Here is a 17,583-nt window from a genome sequence, read left to right on the forward strand (position 1 = left end):
CAGCCGGGAAGGAGAAGGCCTGGCTCCACAGGGCTTCCCCAGGGCTCCCCGGGGCTACCTCACGGCTCCCCCATGACTTCCCCATGGCTCCCCGTGGCTTCCCCGTGGCTTCCAGGTGTCTCCCCATGATTTCCCCGTGGCTTTCTGGTATCTCCCCATGAGCTCCCCGTGATGTCCCCATGGCCACCCGTGATGTCCCTGTGATGTCCCCATCATGATGATCCCGTGATGTCCCTGTGCTGTCCCCATGGCCACCCGCTGTCCCCCGGTGCCCCCTCTCCCCTCCCCACCCCCCCAGGTGTCCCCATGCCCCGCACCCTCTCCCACCCCTCCCAGCGCGGCTTGGGGGCCTCCTCCAGCACCCCACAACCCCCATCTTTTGACGTCACACCTCACTGACGTCACCCCCACCTCGTGACGTCACGCCCCCTCATGACGTCACGGGGGGGGGTGTGACGCAGCGCCGCCGTCACCCCCTCCCCTCCCTTCCCCTCCCCTTCTCCCCCCGCCTCCGCCCGCCGGGGGGCGCCCTCGGCCTTCGCACGGCGGCGGCGGGGGCGTGGCCGGCGGGCGGCGGGCGGGGCGCGGCGATTGGCGGGCGGGCGGGGGCGGGGGCGGGGGCGTGGCCGGCGGGCGGGCGGCGGGGGCGTGCGGCGGCGGCGTGGCCGCGCGTCCCACTCGCGGCTGCGATGTGAGCCGGGCGGGCGGCGCGGTCCCGCGGCTCGGCTCGGCGCGGCCCGGCCCGGCCCGGCCCGGCGCGGCCAGGCTCGGCTCGGCTCGGCTCTGCCCGGCTCGGCTCTGCCCTGCCCGGCTGCCTCCCGCCGCCCATGCCCGCCCGCCGCCGGCGGCGCCCGACGCCTGCGGAGCCCCGCGCGGTGCCCGCGGAAGGCCGAGGCGGAGCGGCGGGGGACGCCGGCCCGGGGGGGCGATGGCTGCGGGTCTGGTGGCGCTGCTCTGCCTGGCCGCCGCCGCGGCTGCCGTGGAAGGTGAGGCTCCGGGGGGGGACGCGTGGCGGGGCGGCCGCTGTCCCGCTGCCGGCTGGGGTGGTGGTGGCGGTGGTGGCGGGGATGCTCCGGTGCCTCCTGTCCCCAAAAATCAGGGGTGCTCCGCGCTCAGCCGCCGCCGCCGTGCTCGGTGCGGGGGGAAAAAAAGCCCGGAGAAAGCGCCCCCGGTGCCAGCCCCCCGGCTGCTGCCTGTCCCGGGGGGATGAGCCCCGCGCCGCGCCCCGCTACGCCCCCGAAACCTGTTGAGGAGCAGCCCGGCAGCGCTCGGTGCCTGCCCCCCGAGCCTCGGGACGTGTCCCCGGCGCTGCCAGCAGCTTGCTCTCCGTGCCCCTTGCGGGCTGGCGGCGCCCGGCTTGTGCCCGAGCATCCTCGCGGCGTGGCAGCGCTTTGCCACGCGTGGCTTCGCCTTTCGGCTGCTGCCACTTGACGTTTCGGGTGCTCCCGGTTGCGAAGCGGTGCCAGGAGCCAGCTCTCTGCCCCTCCGCGCCCCGACATCGCTCCGGGAAGGTCGGTGTGGTGTGCTGGGCGGCAGCTGAACCCGCTGCGATCGCCCGGAGCGTGGCAGGCTGGCGGCACGCCTCGTAACTCCGCGGCTGCAGGAGCTTTTGGAGTGCTGGCAGGTCAGCCGAGAGACGGAGCTAGCCCTGGTTCGTCTGCCTACCTGCTTGCATGCCTGTCGGCTTCCTTGTGCACGGAGCGAGCTCGGAGAGCTGCCGTAGCTCTGCTTTGGCTGCTCTGTGCGCTTATCTGCTGCCTGACTGCCTGTCCGGAGAGGATCGGGGACAAGGGTTTGGTTGGGTGATGTCCCGGAGCTGGTTCCTGCAGCCTGCGAGCCCCGTGGGCATCCTCCCCTCCTCAGCTCAGGGCATGCACATCTGGTGCTCGCGTCCGTCGGGCTTCCCCTGCTTCCACCTCACACTGCCGCGGTGAGCAGGGCGAGAGCTGCCTCCACAGGGGCTGTTCCTGCTGCCGTGCCCAGAGCAGAGCCAGAGCTAAGCCTCGAGATGTTGCAAGCCCTGCTCTTCTGTGCCAGCCTGTAGCCATCCCTTTATAATTTATTTTTTTGCACAATCTGGAAAAAGGAAACCTAAGGGGTACAACCGGAGTGCTGGTGTGGTGAGTGAGCCCAGATCTCGTCAGCCTGGAGGGAGAGCGTTTTGTTAAGTCATGGGAAACGGGCCCTCGCCCGCAGATGCCTGTGCTGCTTTTTTTGACTAATTGCTGGTATCACTGACTCATTATTCCTCGTCTCGGTCGCCTTCCTGTTTCCCCGCGTGCTTCAAGACTCGGGGATGTAGGCGATGGGAGGACGAAGTTTCGGCGGCCCTCCGTCAATTCCCACCAAACGCGCCGGGTGCACGGCAAACCCATCTCGCTCGCACTGCTCCTGCAGCTGAATTTCGTCTTGCTTTTCTTCCTTAAGATGCAGGTCTTTTTTTTTTTTTTTTTTTCCCTGCCTTAATTAAGGCTTTGAATTTCAATTTCCCTGAACGCAGCGCAGCCTGCTGAAAGTTGAATAACTTACAGTGCTCTGGTGGCCTCTTAGAGGTGAAAACAAGCGCCGGTAGTGATGGAGAGATCAGAAAAGCAGCGCTGGAGGGGGAAAGCTTGTGAGCTGGGCTGCCGTCACTGGTATTTCTGTGCTGCTGAAGATGCTTTTGGAGCAGTTCACGCAAAGAAAGGCCACGGAGGAGCTGTAGAAGGGCAGGTGCTGAGGATGTGGGGTCTGGGATGCGTTTTGGCCACGCTCTGTCTGCCCGTGCTGCAGTTGGTACCCAGCTGAATGCAGGAGCCGCGGATTTGTGGGGTGCCCGCAGGAGGATGCTGCAGCTCTCCGTCCTCCCTTACCACATGCAGAGGCAGAGTGGTCACTTAACAGCACGGCGAGGCTGAGTAAATAGTTGGGGGGCGGGGGAAATGGTTTTCCCCAAATATTCATTAGGATTTGAAAGCACACTTCAATTTAACCTTGCCTGCTTTCTGCAAATATTCAAGCCGTCGAGCTTTACACGCATGAATACTTGCACAAGGAAAATGTTAAGCTGGGATGTTCGCTGGCAGTGGTGTGGAGTGGCACGTTCTGGGCTGCGGCGCTGGAAACCCAGAGCCTGTGCGGCGGGGCTGATACAGGGACCTGGTGCTGTAGGAGCTGGGGTGCCTGCGGAGCTGTGGCTGCCAGCCATGGCGTGTTTTTTGGGGTGTTTTCTGTCACCGGGTGTTTTTCCAGCAAGTCGCATGGTGAGAAATCGTGAGAAAAATGGGATGTGCATTTGTAAAAGCCAAAAGCCCTGCTCTTTATCTATTTATTTCTCGTAACTTTTGAATTATTAAAGTGCGTTCAGCGGAGATTAACTCGCTCTGCTCAATATTTATTATTGTTTCATTTCAGTGGAAGTTGGGACTCAGAGAGCTGTGATAAATGGGCTGAAAGATTCTGCAGTTTCCTTATAGTGAATCTAAATATCCCTGTACCCTTTGCTGAAAAAACTAAACTGTAATTTCCTACAGTAATGCAGCTTAGGGAATTATAACCATGTGTGTTGGGGTGTGTGTGTGTGTGCGTCTGCTTTTCCTCCCCAGCCCTTTGCTGGGGGCATACCACTGACCCCAGAAAACCTCGCAAAACCTGGCACCTGCTGGCCTGGCAGTCAGAGCGTGGTCCCTGCTCCGCAGGACGGGTGGCAGCCGTGCCCTGTGAGCATCCCCGGCCAGGTCCAGAGGGAGAAACCCAGCCCGCTTATAGCGAGTGTCGTTCCTCCTCTGAATAATTGAAGAGCCTTCCTGTTAAATATTTAATTACAATAATATTTGGTTAGCAGGGATTGTTGGTCTGCTTTTGTGCAACTGAGAGTTGTTGTGAGAAAACAACCAGTTAAAAAAAAAAAAGCTGTTGTCTATGATCATTGATCTTATTTTTCTTTTTAACTCATCAGTTATTCAGTTGAAATTGGTTAATTAGCTCAGTTCCATTATGACTCTTTGGCATTTAAACTCGATGTTTCTAAATAATTATAGTTTTGCCCGCTAAACCTGCAGCCCGGTGTGACCTAATTGCTGTTGCTGTGGCCTGCCTGCAATGAGTTGCTGCTGGGCCGGAGGAGATGGCAGTTCAAAGGGAAGGGGCCCGAACCCCAGCACCACTCCAGCAGGATTAGGGGAGGTTTGGATTGGATATGGGGAAGAATTCCTTCGTGGAGAGGGTGGCCAAGCATTGGGATGGGCTTCTTGGGGAAGGGGTGGAGTCCCCATCCCTGGAGGTGGGGGACGCAACGTGCAGATGTGGCACTGAGGGACGTGCTTGAGCAACGAGACTTGGAAGGTCTGCTTGATGGTTGGATTTGATGGTCTTGAAGGTCTTTTCCAACCTAGATGGTTCTGTGATCATATTGGTTCAGGACTGCTGCTTTGAGCTTCAGCCCAAAGGGAGGGAGCAGGGCTGGATTCGGGGATGCTTCTTGGGGGGATGTTCTCTCCGGCACCCCTGCATGTCTTTGGGGTGGGTGGGAGGCGATGGCAAGCTCTGTCCTTCCAAGAGAATGGTTTCGATGACAATTGTAAATTGCTTGTATTTGTTAATAAGCAGGCAGATTATTTTCAAGGGCTTTGCCAAGTAGAGGGGGAAAAAGTATTAAGGTTTTTTTATTTATTTACTTATATATTTTGATTCGGAAATAACTATGCCGAGTAATTAGGGACTAGGAAGGCCTCAGGTATGTGCTTGTTAGCGCAGTGAAAGAAGAGTTTAATATCTAGGGAGGCATCCAGGCAGCATCGCTGGTATTCAGAGCTGATTAAGCTATAATTTATGTTGCAGCGAGGCAAAGTGGTTGCTGGGAATAGGCAAGAGGCTGCGGAAATCCTCGCTTTTAGGCCATTTCCTTGCATCTGAGGTGGGGGCTTTGTCACAACTTGAATTGTTTAGTATTGCACTGCTGCTTTCTCCCAGTTATGGAGTCCTGCTCCTCTCAAAACCACACTGCTGATGTCCCAGGCACCCAGGTTTTGGTTACTCAAACCCAACCAACTCATCCTTGGGTTGCTTTGAGGTTTTGGTGTCTGTGCCCAGCTCTGTTTCTGTTTATTTCTTTACTCAGGCCTCCACGCGTGAGTTGTGCCTCTCTGCCAGAAACACATTTTGTGTCAGCCCCCTTCCCGTTGGTGCCAAATCCTGCACCTCAGGCAGAGGCATTGGGATGGGGAATGGCGAGGACTGAAGTTTTACAGTTTTTTTTTTAATTATTTTATTTTTATTTTGCAGTCAGATGCAGGGCTTTGGATACTGGAGGCCTCCTCTTGCTTCAGCCAAGGCCTAGCCACAGGGGCTGAACTGACTCATTAACATCCTCGTGAGGGTCCTGTTGATATGGGGATAATTGCTTTTTGTTCAAAAAAAAAGTTAAATCACCACAGAGGAGCTGCGAGGGTGTGAATTACATCTTCCTCAGGCAAATAAAGAGCCCAGCAGAAAACTTGAAAAGGGAATGCTGGACTTGAGGTGGGATGGGAAAGGAAGAGGTGCAGGGTCCTGCTGGTTTGGCCACCGGAGGTTGCTTGGCATTTCTTTATTTTTAATTTTCTCTTTCTAACTGGAACTGCTATTCGTATCTTGGGCCAGGTGAGAGGTCGAGCAATTTGGAAGAGTTGGACACTTGAGAAGTCGTCCTGGTATCTGGTGCTGGAGGGCAGCCATGTGCCGGTGGAGGGACTCGAGCCCTGGTGTCCTAGAGACAGCCATTGCGGAAGTGGGCTTCTGAAGCCCTTGGCCTCACAACAAGACCTGGGCTCCTAAGTCCAGGAGGTTCCCTAAATCCACCTCGTATTGCTGTCTAACCTCGGGAGTGTCTCTTGGAGCTGGAGGAGATCAGGGAAATGTGAAGCAGTGGCTTCAGTTCTGCAAGTCTGAAGCAGAGGAGGATGTGCTGGGCGTATGGACAAAGGAGCAATGGGATATTTCCAGAGAGCTCTGTGAGGCATCAGCTGTGCTTTTAATTTGAAACAAATGTGTTTGAAATGAACAAAACTTGGCTTTTCAAGATTACCAGAACAGCTGGCTGCATTGCCAGAAGTGCTTCATGCAATGTTTCCAAGCATTAGAAGACCTCTGTGCTCGAGCTGCCTCATGCCGTGTACCCTCAGTGCTGTGTGTTTTGCTCTCTCATGGTGTGCAGCAGCTCGGAGGAGCTGTGGCTACGTGGCTGCTCTGCCCCTGCATTAATTATTTTTGAAGTGGCAAGGGTCTTGATGTCCTTATCCAGTGCTGGGAATGATGGGCTGCAGGTAGCCTTGGACTACAGAGCCACAGTGTCCCCTGAGCAAAACCCACAGGCCTGGTGAAGCTGTCCAAAAGCTTCATGCAGGTGAGTAAGCTCTCTGGAGATGATACTGGGGAGGTTTAGATTAGATATGAGGAAGAATTTCTTCACGGAGAGGGCAGTCAGGCATTGGAACAGGCTGCCCAGGGAGGTGACAGTCCCCACCCCAGAGGAGTTTATGAGAAGGTGGATGTGGTTTAGTGATGGGACCTGGCAGGTCAGGCTGGTGGTTGGCCTTGGTGATCTTGAAGGTCTTTTCTGACCTGGATGCTTCTGTGGTTCTGAGATGTGTAGCCTTTGCTGTCCAAGACTTTCCACTTGAGATGAAGTTGTTTGTGTGGCTTGCATTTAAGTCTTCTGAGCCCTTCAGGCTTTCAGCAGAGAAGCTGTGACATGCAGCGAGGTTACTCTTGGAGAGCCAATTTGATGCATGGTGGCTGGCACAACCTCCTGTGTCCAGGAGTGAGTTGTCTTCTCCGGCAGGTCTGGTCCTCCTCTAGCTTTGTTGGGTGCTGGCTGGTGGGATCTGCAAGATCACAAGCTAGTCAGATTCTATCTCTGTCTAAAAACTGGCTTTTATTATCCCTCCGTGCACCACACCTGGGTTATTACCGAGGCAGGAGGCTGCTGAGCTGAAAGGCCGTCTCTCCAGCCTGCTGGAGGCTACAAAAAAGCGCTCATTAACTTCAATAGCCTTCAGCGGAGGCCAGAGGAAAAGGGCTGCTTTGAGGAGGACACAGCTCTGGGCACCCTCCTGCTCTGCCTTTGTGAGCCCTGCCTGGCATGGAGGGGTGACGTATCGGGGCTGGACCTGGTGCATGGGGCTGGCCAGCCCCTGTGGGTGTGAACGGGGACAGGAAACCCGTGCTTTTACACTCATCTGCTTGCTTCTGGTCCAGCTGCCGCTGAGGAGCATCTTGCAACTCCCTGGGCCGCGTCCTTGATCCTGCATTAAGCAGCAGCCGTGCTGTGGGGCTTTGATGCCTCCTGGCAGGGAGCAGCTGCTGCTCCTGAGCCAGCCCGGCTGCTCTTGGGCACGGGGCCGCTGTGATGGAGCAGGGATCTCCGGAGCACTGCGGTGTTTGGGGCCGCCTCACGGTGCTGCACCAGCAGCCCCAGAACTGGGGATGGACGTGCTCCAGGTGGTAGTGGTGAGCTGTTCACAAGGCACGACCAAAATTTTCATCAATTCCTCCTGAAGTGTGTATGGATGACACAAGCAGTGATGCTGCTGTGAAGTGTGGAAGGAGCAAGGGTGCTTTTTGTGGTGTTTTTTGTTTTTTTTTGTTTTTTTTTTTCATTTTTAAGCCATATCCCTTTTTTGTACAGGATTCTGGTTGTGGTAGGGAGATGTTCCTTCCTGGAGGGCTTCCTGCCCCATCTCCAGTCTGGCTGTGGTGTCAACCTACCTGTGCCAGCAGCTCTGATGACCCCACACCAAACGTGACAGGGATGTGCTCCACCGGGCTGGCTTGCTTGCTTCCATATCCTGTAGCTTGAATCGCCAGCCTGGTAGATTTTGGAGGTAGTTTACTGCAAAAGCGTGTTTTTATTTATTTATTTAAAGTATTGAAACGTTCAGGGGAACTGTGATGCCTTTCAAAAACACTTTAAGTATTCCTAACAGGTTACCTTGAAAGCTTCCTTAAATCTTGAATGAATCAAAGTGCAAATGTTTATAATGCAACACCCACACAGAGTAGGAGAGGCATTTTATTAAGGCAGGAGAGTCAGAAAACAATAATAATAAAACATCTTTTATGAAGTTGGTGAGAAACTTATAAACCAGGTGAAGTTTTACAGCATATGAAGTTGATACAAGTTGTAAACTTGAATTCCCAGGCTGGTCCTCAGGTCTTGCTCTTTATTACCTGAGATAACATCCTCCACTTTTAATGGTTTGCTTCGGCAGAGTGAACGCAATTTTATCTTCCTAAATGATAGGCTGATAGAGCCTTAAACTCTCACCTATTCCAAAGACTTCAGTCCTTCAGCAAGGAGGCTTCCCTGGGATGTGACCCTTTGGTGCCTGTTTGATGTCCCTGTCCCCAGTGGCCATCGTCCCTCTGGGCAGTGAGTGCCTGGATGCCTCTGTAGGGGTGGAGGTCTGGCTCAGGTTATTCCTTGTTAGGAAATATGTGATTACTGATGTAAAGGTTTCTAGCTAATTGCCAGATTATTCCCTTTAAAATGGGAAAGTAATTACGGATGTTTTTTTAAATAAGCTTCCCACCCTTGGATCTGCTGGGATTAGTGTACGTGGGTGTGTAAATATTTAGTTTCCAATGACTCTTTTTCCCCTCCTTGAAGAAACAGCAATGATGAGCAATTGAAACGAGGCAGCAGCAGTGCTTGGACACTTCCCACAGCATCCCAAATATAATTGAAATTAAAGATGACCCACAAAGGGAAAAGAAGTAAGGCTTCTGCTAGCATGATGCACAAAGCAGGCTTACAGTCTGCCTTTCCACACGGGGGTTTCATCCCACGGGGTGTTGGTGTGCTCAGTTCCTGGTGAGCATCCAGAATCAAAGGGGAAGGCAGCTGTGTGTGCTCAGGGACCTTCTTGGGACTGTAGGGGATGGCTCTTCTGGCCACTTTATGTTGGGAGTGGGGCTTGGTTGGGGCTTGTGCCCATGGGGAGCGTGGAGCCTGCTGCTGGCTCTCTGTAACACCTCACCAATTCAGGCTTTTTGCAACAAGGTGCTCTCAAGCTCAGATTCCAAATGCTCGTTTGTTTTGAATCTTGTTCCAACGTTTGCTCTGCTTTCATAAAGCAAAACTGAAATACAGAGTTCAGTGCACAAGTGGTTTTAATTGAATGGTCTGGTGGAGCTGCGGGTTAAAGGGATGGCTGAAACCAGCCATGCACGCAGCTCTCCTAGCAGCCTGCATCCCTGGAGATGCCCAGAGCCCTTCCTGCAGCCAGCTGTAAGGATCAGAATTTACCTTCCCTTTCGGATTAAAAATGTAAAATACCCTGCCCTCCCGGTGCCAGAAAGCCACCTGCAAGGCGCTGCTTGTGGCTCAGGCAAAATCCACATCACCTGCGGGGTTTGGTCCTGCACCATGAGATGCTCACAGGGGCTTCAAATGCCGTGTGCACACCTCAGTTCTCTTTCTGGCAGGGGTTATTTATCGCAGGCATCAACCTGGGGCTGTCATTCGTCTGCCTCGTGTCTGTTTTTTTTTTTTTTTTTTTTTTAGCAGTTGCAGCTGTGATTGGTAACTTTGGTCTTTTTGTTTCCTTGCTTGTGCTCTGGAAAGCCTTCAGAGGTTGTTTAAGAGGAAAGGGGCTGGGGACCGTGTAGCTTTTTGTGTTATTATTATTATATATTATTATAATTAAAACATATTTTTAGCAGCTGAAACCCAAGCCCGTCTGGGTATTTATACAGCAAGATGTTTTGGATGAGGAATAGGCCAAGACAGTCACGTGGCCGGGGCCAACATGAAACAAAAGAATCCATTTATTATCCAGGCAGGAAATTTGTTCTTCTGGATGCTGTAGCTGCAGACATAATGATTTCATTTCCTTTGGTTCGCCCAGATTAATGGCTTGCGCTCTTTTGTGTGCGTGCCTGTGTTATTTCTGAAATGCGGTCCCCCCCGGCCGGTGCCTGCGCGTGCGAACGCGCCGCGTCCATGTGTCCGTCAGCCATGTCCGTGTGTCTGTCATCGCCTGTCCTCCGTCTGCCAGAGGGAGTGTGGAGCTCCCCAGCACGCAGGGTAGGGGGGCAGAAGCTTGCCTGATGCCAACAAAACCCATCAGCATCGTGGCCACCACCAGGGCCGAGGCATTGGATCGGAAACGCTGGTTCCACCAACACCAGCGTGGAAGGGGCGTTTGTGGGAAGAGCTGGGACACCCGAGGGAAGAGCTGGGATGTCCATCGCATGGAAGGTGATGGCAGCACCTCCTCTACTTGACCACGCTCATGGGTGTGAGTAGCTGCTGAGCTCTTCTCCTGGAAACCTCCACCTCTGCGCGGCCTCAGATGTCGAGCCGCTCTTCCCAGCCACGACGAGGCGCGGGGATGTGGTCCCGGTGCTTTGGTCCTGCCGTTCCCTGCTGAGCATCTCCTGCCCGTCACGTCCCAGCTGCGAGGCGCTGGTCCCACCGCTGCCTGCTCAGCCAGAACAGCGGGCAGGTTTTGGATGCGGGCGCTACGAGATTAGCGGCAGCTTTAATTGCTCCCTCTCTCTTTTGGAGTGTTTGGCTTTTGAAAGCAATGTGACAGGCAAACAATGCCTCTGCGTTGTTATCGCTCGAGCAGTCTTGGCGGGGGTTTGGCACGGAGCTTTTCATTTACTGCTTGAAGCACGGTTGCAACGCTGCTTTGGATTGATCTGGGGTGACCTAGCGGGGTTTGAACGCCTGCGTGCGAGGAGGAACCGGAGGCGGGACACGTGGCTGGGAAAGGTTTGGGGAGCACCCAGCCCTGCCTCTGTCCTTCCTTCGGTGTTCCCGAGCCCTAAGTAGGGGCTCGGAGGGGTTCTGTTGCCCTCCTGGAGGAGGTTTCAGCCCAGCGACAGCTCTCCTAGCCATCAGGGCGTGTTTGCCATCACCTGTGCTGCATGCCGGGGTGCGAAATGACTGCGTTGGGGCTCACATCTTTTGGGTGCTCACGTGTTATGATCCCTCCACCCGCTTACCTGTGTGTGGCAGTGGCTCCTGGTCACGCTGGTCCTCCCAGGGGCTTCCACAGCACGTCTCCCCGTCCCGCATCCCGCCCGGGTTGCCCAGGTGACAGAAGCCGCCAGGATGTGACAGCTCCGTCGTGCGGGCGGTGATGAACAGTAACGAGGCCCGGAGCACAGTGTGCACTTAGGGTGATTTATTTCAGCGAGGAAACCACAATCAGGGAGGATGGGTCAGTGTCATCAGGAGAAGAGGTGGTATGGAGATGAGCCTTACAGGGAAGTTTATCACCAGCTGGCACCGTGTTAAAAGGGAGTGGTGTTAGCGTTGCCTGGAGCGGAGCCGTGCTGCTCTTGCGCCTGGTGGATTTCCAGGTTGCAGGAGGGCTGCAGGACTTGGGCAGCAAGTTTCCCATGGGGTCTTCGTGAAAAGGGAGGTCTGTCCGCCCGCATTCAGCCGCCGTGTCACCAGGATCCAGCGGGATTCAAGCCCAAGCGGAGGCAGCGGCCCCGTGACCGCAGCAGGAGCCGCTTCCTGCTCCTCCTGGACGGGAAAGCCCTGCGGATGCTGGCGCCCGTGACCTTCCCGTTGGGACTGTCCCCATCGTGCTGGGGGGACGATGACCTCGGGTTGGGAGAATTTGGGGACACCCCTTTGGTGGTGGCTTCTACACCCAGCCCAGAAGTGCGATGTGGGAATGCTGCGTGGGGAAGCTCCGCTTCGTGGCCGCGCCGTTCCCTGCCGAAGCGTTTTGGCGAGGTGTCGGCCGCTGGGGCCGGCGGCCGTGAGGGAGGAGAGGAGGCTGACCTCGCACGGGAAAAGGGGGGTGGTGTGTGGAAAATCCATCCCCCAGCACTCCTTGGCATGGCTCCCGGCGTGCAGATGGCTCTCCTCCCGCCTGCTCCGCTCCAGCCTTTTCCCAGCTTGCGCTCGTGCAGGCGGCTGGGCTGGAGGCAGGAGTGTGCGCGGCCGGCCGGGAGCCAAGCAGTGCCTCCTTCAGCTTCCTCCTCCTCCTCCTCCTCCTCTTCTCCTCCCCTGGGCCGGCAGTCCGTGCTGCGTAACGCTCAGCACCAGCAGCCTTACAGCCAAAGTTTTTCTCCCTCCTGCTGGAATATATGTGGGTTTATATAACGCCCTGCGCCGACGGCTTTTTGTTTTCCTTATTTGTGCTCCCCCTGTCTCTGCCCCTGTGCTCCTCTTCCATCCCACTCTCTGCATTTACAGCAGGACCAGCAAACGCTGGCCGCACACCTCGTTAATCAAGGAGCCAGCGCTGTCCCACAGCTTGTTTTTCCGCTACAGAGCCCCCGACCTGCAGAGACACCAGGTGAGCGTTTCTCCCTCTGCCCACAAGTGTGCCCCAGCTGGGTTTTGTGGGGTCGGGAACTGCAGCCGGGACCCCTCTGAGGTGAGATTCCTGCTCCGGGAAGGTTTGGCCGCAGGCAGCCCTGGTGTGTGTGGCTCCCCAGCACGGCACGGGGCAGCAGCGGCGGGCGCCTGGCAATCTTGGCGAGCTAACTTCGTTATTTACTCCACGGACCAGCTGTCGCGTACGCGCCTACCTAGAGACCGCTCAAATTGAGAGTAAAATGCTTCAGGAGAGGAGGTGGGGCACAGAAGAGATCTGGTGGAAAAAAAAAAAAAAAAAAAAAAAAACCTGCAGAAAAATGGATTTTGGATGGGCTCCTTGTGCACCCTGGGGCTCCAGCGGCCAGGGGAAGCAGAACAAGCACCCGGTGCGAGATTTTCCCCATCCTCCGACCTCAAGCTGGTTGTAATTTGGCATGGGGATGGTGTTGGACCCGAATGCTGCTGTTGCTGCTGCTCGGAAGCTGTGAAAGCAGGCGGCTGGCTCTCCCAAGGGCCACAGGGCATGGGCGCGTGTTGGGCGCTGCGTTAACCAGCGCAGGGCGCCGCTGGCTCCTTCCCTGTGCAGGATGTATGGGGTAGGGCTCTGGTGGATGCCTTTTCCCCCAAATTGTGATGTCTGGAGGAAACGCCAAGGCCCTGGCTGCATCCTTGGTTCGGGAGGAGGTGGGGCCGGGCGAAGGGAAGCTGCTCAGTGACCCCGGAGCCAGCGACCCGCGCTTGTTTGCCGTTTGAGCGGCCCGTTGTGTTCATAGCTCATGCAGAATCCCTCTGACATTTTAAGCTAAGACCTAGTAAATAGGAGCAGGACGATGCCAGGTGCACCTCTTGCAGTGAGGGCTCCTTGACAGCACGGCTGGCATTTCAGGCTTAGGGCTCGGAGCTGCGTGTGTCTGTAGCAAGCCTGTAGCTTTTCTGGGGAACAGAGGCCAAGGCAGTGACTCATCCCAAATCTCTACGGCAGCAGTGGCGCCTAGGGAAAAGCAGGGTAAATGTTTTGATCCCGAGAGCTTCCCTCATAGGCAGTGCTGTGCTGGAGTAAGGCAAAACAAGTCCTCTGGGGAAGGAGAGTGGCAGGGAAGGGGGGACAGGTTTGGTGCATGGGTTCAGCGGAGTTTATTGTACCGGTGCCTTTGTGCTCGTGGCCTTTGAGGGTGTTGTAGGCAGGACCGACGCCGTTCCGCACGTGAGCAGGCCCCAGCTGCTGGGGGAATCCCTCTGCGATCCCGTGGGCGCCCATCGAGGCGTGAAGACTGCATGTCCTTTTAAATTACCCTAACAAGTGTAATTGCGGGTGCTGTTGACGTTTATGGCTGCTTGGTCTTCTCAGCTGACTGACTGCGTTTGTAGGCTGCCATTTCCAGGGGATCCCAGTGGAGTAGGACACCGTGTCCACTGGGCCCATTAAGCTTCCACCACCCTTGCGTGTGAAATCTCAAACCATGCTCCTGTTTTTTCCCCTCTGTTGGCGTTCCTTCTTGCTTTCTCACAGGACAGACAAAGGCTTGCTTCCCTTCAAGCTGGCTGGAGCACGCATGGGCAGCTGAAGCTGGTGCCTCGCTTTTTGGGGAGCAGAAAACACAAACTTGCAGAGTTCAGGATCAAACCTCTGTGATTCCTGTGCTTGGAAAGCGCTCGACCAGCCCTGCCCAGGGAGGAGCTGGAGGAGCTGTAGGCTGTGTGTTCGGGGTGGTGCATCCCTGATGGTGGCCCTTCTTTGCCCACAGCTGCCTGCTGCTGTTGACCAGACCGCAGCAACCTCTCTTACTGGTTTGTCTAAAACCAGAGACAAGCAGCAGCTTGATATCTTCCACCCGAGGGGCCAGCAAAGGCTTTCAGGCAGGCAGGGAGGCCGGTTCATGCGTGCCCTTGGGCTGCTGCCCTTCAGCCGTGTCCGCTTGGGAGCGTGCCCCTGGGTGGCAGTGGTGCGGGTGGAGAAGGGATTGGGCTCAGCTCAGGCTCGAGCACTGCGGCTGGTGGCACAGACACCCCTGCTGGGGCAGGGCCACGCGTGTCCCAAAGCTGTGCTGGAAGCTGGAGCAGCAAGGCACCGAGCACCACTCACCTCCCTGCTGTGTTCCTGTGGGATGTCTTCTGCAAAGCTCCCCCGAAGGATTTCATTTCTCCATGAAGAAAAGTCCTTCGTGCAAGCCAGACCCGTTTAGCCGGACTCCCACGGTGTTTAGCTGGTCCTCAGACGAGAGGGTGCCACTGGTGTCAAGTGGTCCCACAGCTTTTGGGTTTACTGGAAGCCCCTGCCTGTCCCTGGGCAGCCCAGTTCCTCTTCTCTGCCTTCCGGAGGCTGGAAGGGGAGGCTGCCAAGCGTGACATATGGTGATTTTGGGGGCAGACTGCGGAGTTCAGTGATGCTTGTTGGCAACCCAGCCTCGAGAAAGCTAAGATGAGGATTTAAATGCATTGTGACATTGTTCTGGAAGATGTTCTCCCGAAAGATAGCCTTGTCATTTTGCAGCCCTGAATCACTCCTCTGGCGCTGGAGCGGAGGCAGAGCCGAGCTCCCGGGACTCCCGGCTCTGCCCTGGTGGCCTGCGGCGTTCCCTGAAGCCCTGTCTCAGCCCGGGATGCTTTTTGGGTTGCTAAATGCATCTGTGCTGATCTGTAAACGCTTCCACGTGGTCCCATGGCATGGCCTTAGCGTGTGCACTTTGTGTGTCCGTGGCCTGTGAGCAGCACGGCCCTGGGAAGCTGCTTTGTCACTTTTTGTCACCGTAGGGGCAACTGAGCCCCTTGTGCTGGGGAGCACCAGGCTGCCCATAACGCGCTGTCCTGAGACCCTCTGGGGCTGCTGCCTTGTATGAGCTCAGCGGATTAAAACTTCTTCCCAAATTTTATCAAATAGGCTTGTAATTTGGAAAACAAGGTATTGAAAGCACTATCTTATTTCTCTTATCTTCGTATTTGCTTTGGTCCCCTTTGTCTTTTTTCCCCGTGATGTGTGCTTTTTTGTAATTTTCTGCTGTTTCCTTCCCTCTCTCTTATCTCTCCCTCTGCAGTTCTCTCCCCTTTTTCTCTCTGTTTCTCTCTCCCTCTCCCTCCCCCCTGCAATTTATTTGCAGGCAGGTTGTCTCTTTGATTTACTGTATCTCTCCTCAGTGGGATTATGATAAATGGCTCGTACGGCCGTGGCTGAGCTGGCCCAGCACCGCGTGCTCGCATGGGGTCAGGCCCCTTTGGAGCACGAAAACCACGCAGAGGTGGGTGCGGAGCACTGCTGCCTGCCTGAGACCCACGCCTCCTCCTGCCCCACCATCGTTTCCCTAGGTTTGAAGAGCATGAGAAGGATCAAGAGGGGAGAAAAGCCCCCTACCACTGGGGAAGGTGATGCTGAGGGCATTCACGGTGGCACCAAGTCAGTGGGCGCTCCCGTGTGCGGCTGCAGTAACACCTTGCTGCATCGACTCCCTCGGTGGAGATCCTGGGGAGGGCTGGGGCAGAGCTTGGTGCAGCCCATCACGAAGTGACGCAGCACCTTTGCGCCCAGCTGATGTAGGTGCAAATCCATTTTCCAACACGAGTTTTGGTTTTTAGCCACTCCAAGTCAGCCCACGTGGGCTGGTAGCGTTGGCATAGCCGAGACGTCTTCATGGAGCTGCTCCTCTCCGACAGGTTCCTCACAAAGACCCCGAGGTGCTGGCATTCCTGTTCAAAACGATGGGCAGAGAAAGCTCCTGACTTGTTTTTGTTGTTTAGCGCGTCCTCTGCGATCTGAACTTGGTTTGTTATTCTGGGGATAATCCTTCATAATGAATCTGCGGGAGATTGATGGGGATAGCTCGTTATGTACTTCCAGAGCAGTTTCGCTGTAATTCTGTAGCAGCAAAATGTACCATTAAAGGCAGAGAGCCATGGGAATGATGGGACATAATTAGTTGTTGCTGTAATATTTTTGATTGAAAGTGTATAGATACTGCAAGCGGCTCTTTCGGAAGCTGGGGTTCGTAGGGAATGGTGAAGAGGAGCGGTGCTTCTCCGCTGGGAGAGGGCGATCCCGCTGTTCCCTGCCCACCTCCCTGGCACCATCATTAAAAAGAGGAAGTCCTCCTGAATCTGAGATGTTGTGGGTGAGACGTGAGCCCAGCAGTTCGCACATCTGGCTCGCTCCTGCTTTGCTTTTTCTGCCTTGCTGGAAGCCCGGGGCACGTGGAAACCTTGCAGAGGGAAGCTGGGTGGCAGCGCGGGGTTTGCGCCCTTGGAGCATCATGGCCCTAAGCAGGGGCTGCCATGGGTGTGGGGAGCGACCCGAAATTATCCGGGTGAGCTTCTGGTGTGGGCTGGAGCCCCAGCTCTCTTTGTACATGGGGAATGGCAAGAATTAAATTCAAGCACTTCCCCTGCCACCTGTGGGGCTTCTTTCCCACCAACGTTAAGAGGCTTAATCCAGGTTGGGTGTGGTGATGGAAGCCGTGAGGCAGCCTGGCTGAGCTCGCAGCCACAGCATCGTCTCTGTCAGCGTTGGTTCGTGCCGGTCTTTGCGGTGAAGCTTCTTGGCTTTATTTTCCCGTTGTTCCCTCTTTCTGCTGCTGCTCGTTCGCTCTGGGAGCGGGACCGCGTCCCCAAGCACCCGCTGAAGCGTGCAGCGGGGAGGGAAGCGCTCCGTGGCGCATCCAGCTGCTCCTTACTCCCACCCCCAAATTTCTCACCCTCCCAGCTGCTCAAACAATGCCAGCCACCTGTCAGCTCCCCCCAGCCCCACCACGGCACCCCCTGGGCGCTGGTGCCACCGCGCACGGCTCCGCTGAGGGTGTCCGGGACCTGGGACCGCGCTGGTGCTGCCGCAGATGGACCCGCTGCCGCGCAGCGAGGATGTTCCTGCATGCTAATTGCTGGCATCTTTACTCGTTACGAGTGTAATTGTGAGTAGACGTTTGTTTTTGTATTGATAATTAGGGACTGGAACAGATGGTGGAGGCTTAGTTTAAAGTAATGTGTCCATTAAAGAAAATCTACTGTATACAGCTGAAGATTCTTCACTCGAAGAAAGCTTGGCTCTCCGCAACAAAGCTCGGCTTCTCCACAACGAGGGCTTCAGCCCTGACTGGAGGCTCAAATCCCGGCCGGTGGGCACCTTTCCAGGGCGGTGGGCACCTCTCCATGCCGACGTGGTGAGCTCAACCCTGGGCAGTGCCTGGAGCCCCCTGAGCACGTCTCGTGCTGGGAGGACGGAGCCAGGCTCCTTGCGGTGGTGCCCAGGGACGGGACGAGAGGCACCGGGCACTGACCCAAGCAGAGGACGTGAT

General features: G+C 55.9%; 1 protein-coding gene and 1 long non-coding RNA gene across 3 annotated transcripts in view; one reads left to right on the plus strand and one right to left on the minus strand.

Annotated features, from left to right (window-relative positions):
• The first annotated feature begins 686 nt into the window (after positions 1-686).
• EPHB1 (EPH receptor B1) overlaps positions 687-17,583 on the plus strand; it is a 49,983-nt gene continuing 33,086 nt past the window's right edge. For both annotated transcript variants that reach the window (XR_014696088.1, XM_084529876.1), the window contains exon 1: positions 687-986. Coding sequence is in view for 1 of the 2 variants with exons in the window: in XM_084529876.1 (XP_084386002.1) it covers positions 929-986 (58 nt within the window). In the remaining variant the exon portion in view is untranslated. The remainder of the gene's footprint in view (positions 987-17,583) is intronic.
• LOC311441808 lies at positions 11,139-14,582 on the minus strand. The gene is made up of 3 exons (XR_014696226.1): positions 14,391-14,582; positions 12,520-12,581; positions 11,139-12,060 (listed from the first exon to the last, which is right to left on the minus strand). It is a non-coding gene; the product is annotated as an uncharacterized lncRNA (long non-coding RNA).

This window comes from Aythya ferina (assembly GCF_964211825.1).
Source record: "Aythya ferina genome assembly, chromosome: 9".
Lineage (NCBI taxonomy): Eukaryota > Metazoa > Chordata > Aves > Anseriformes > Anatidae > Aythya > Aythya ferina.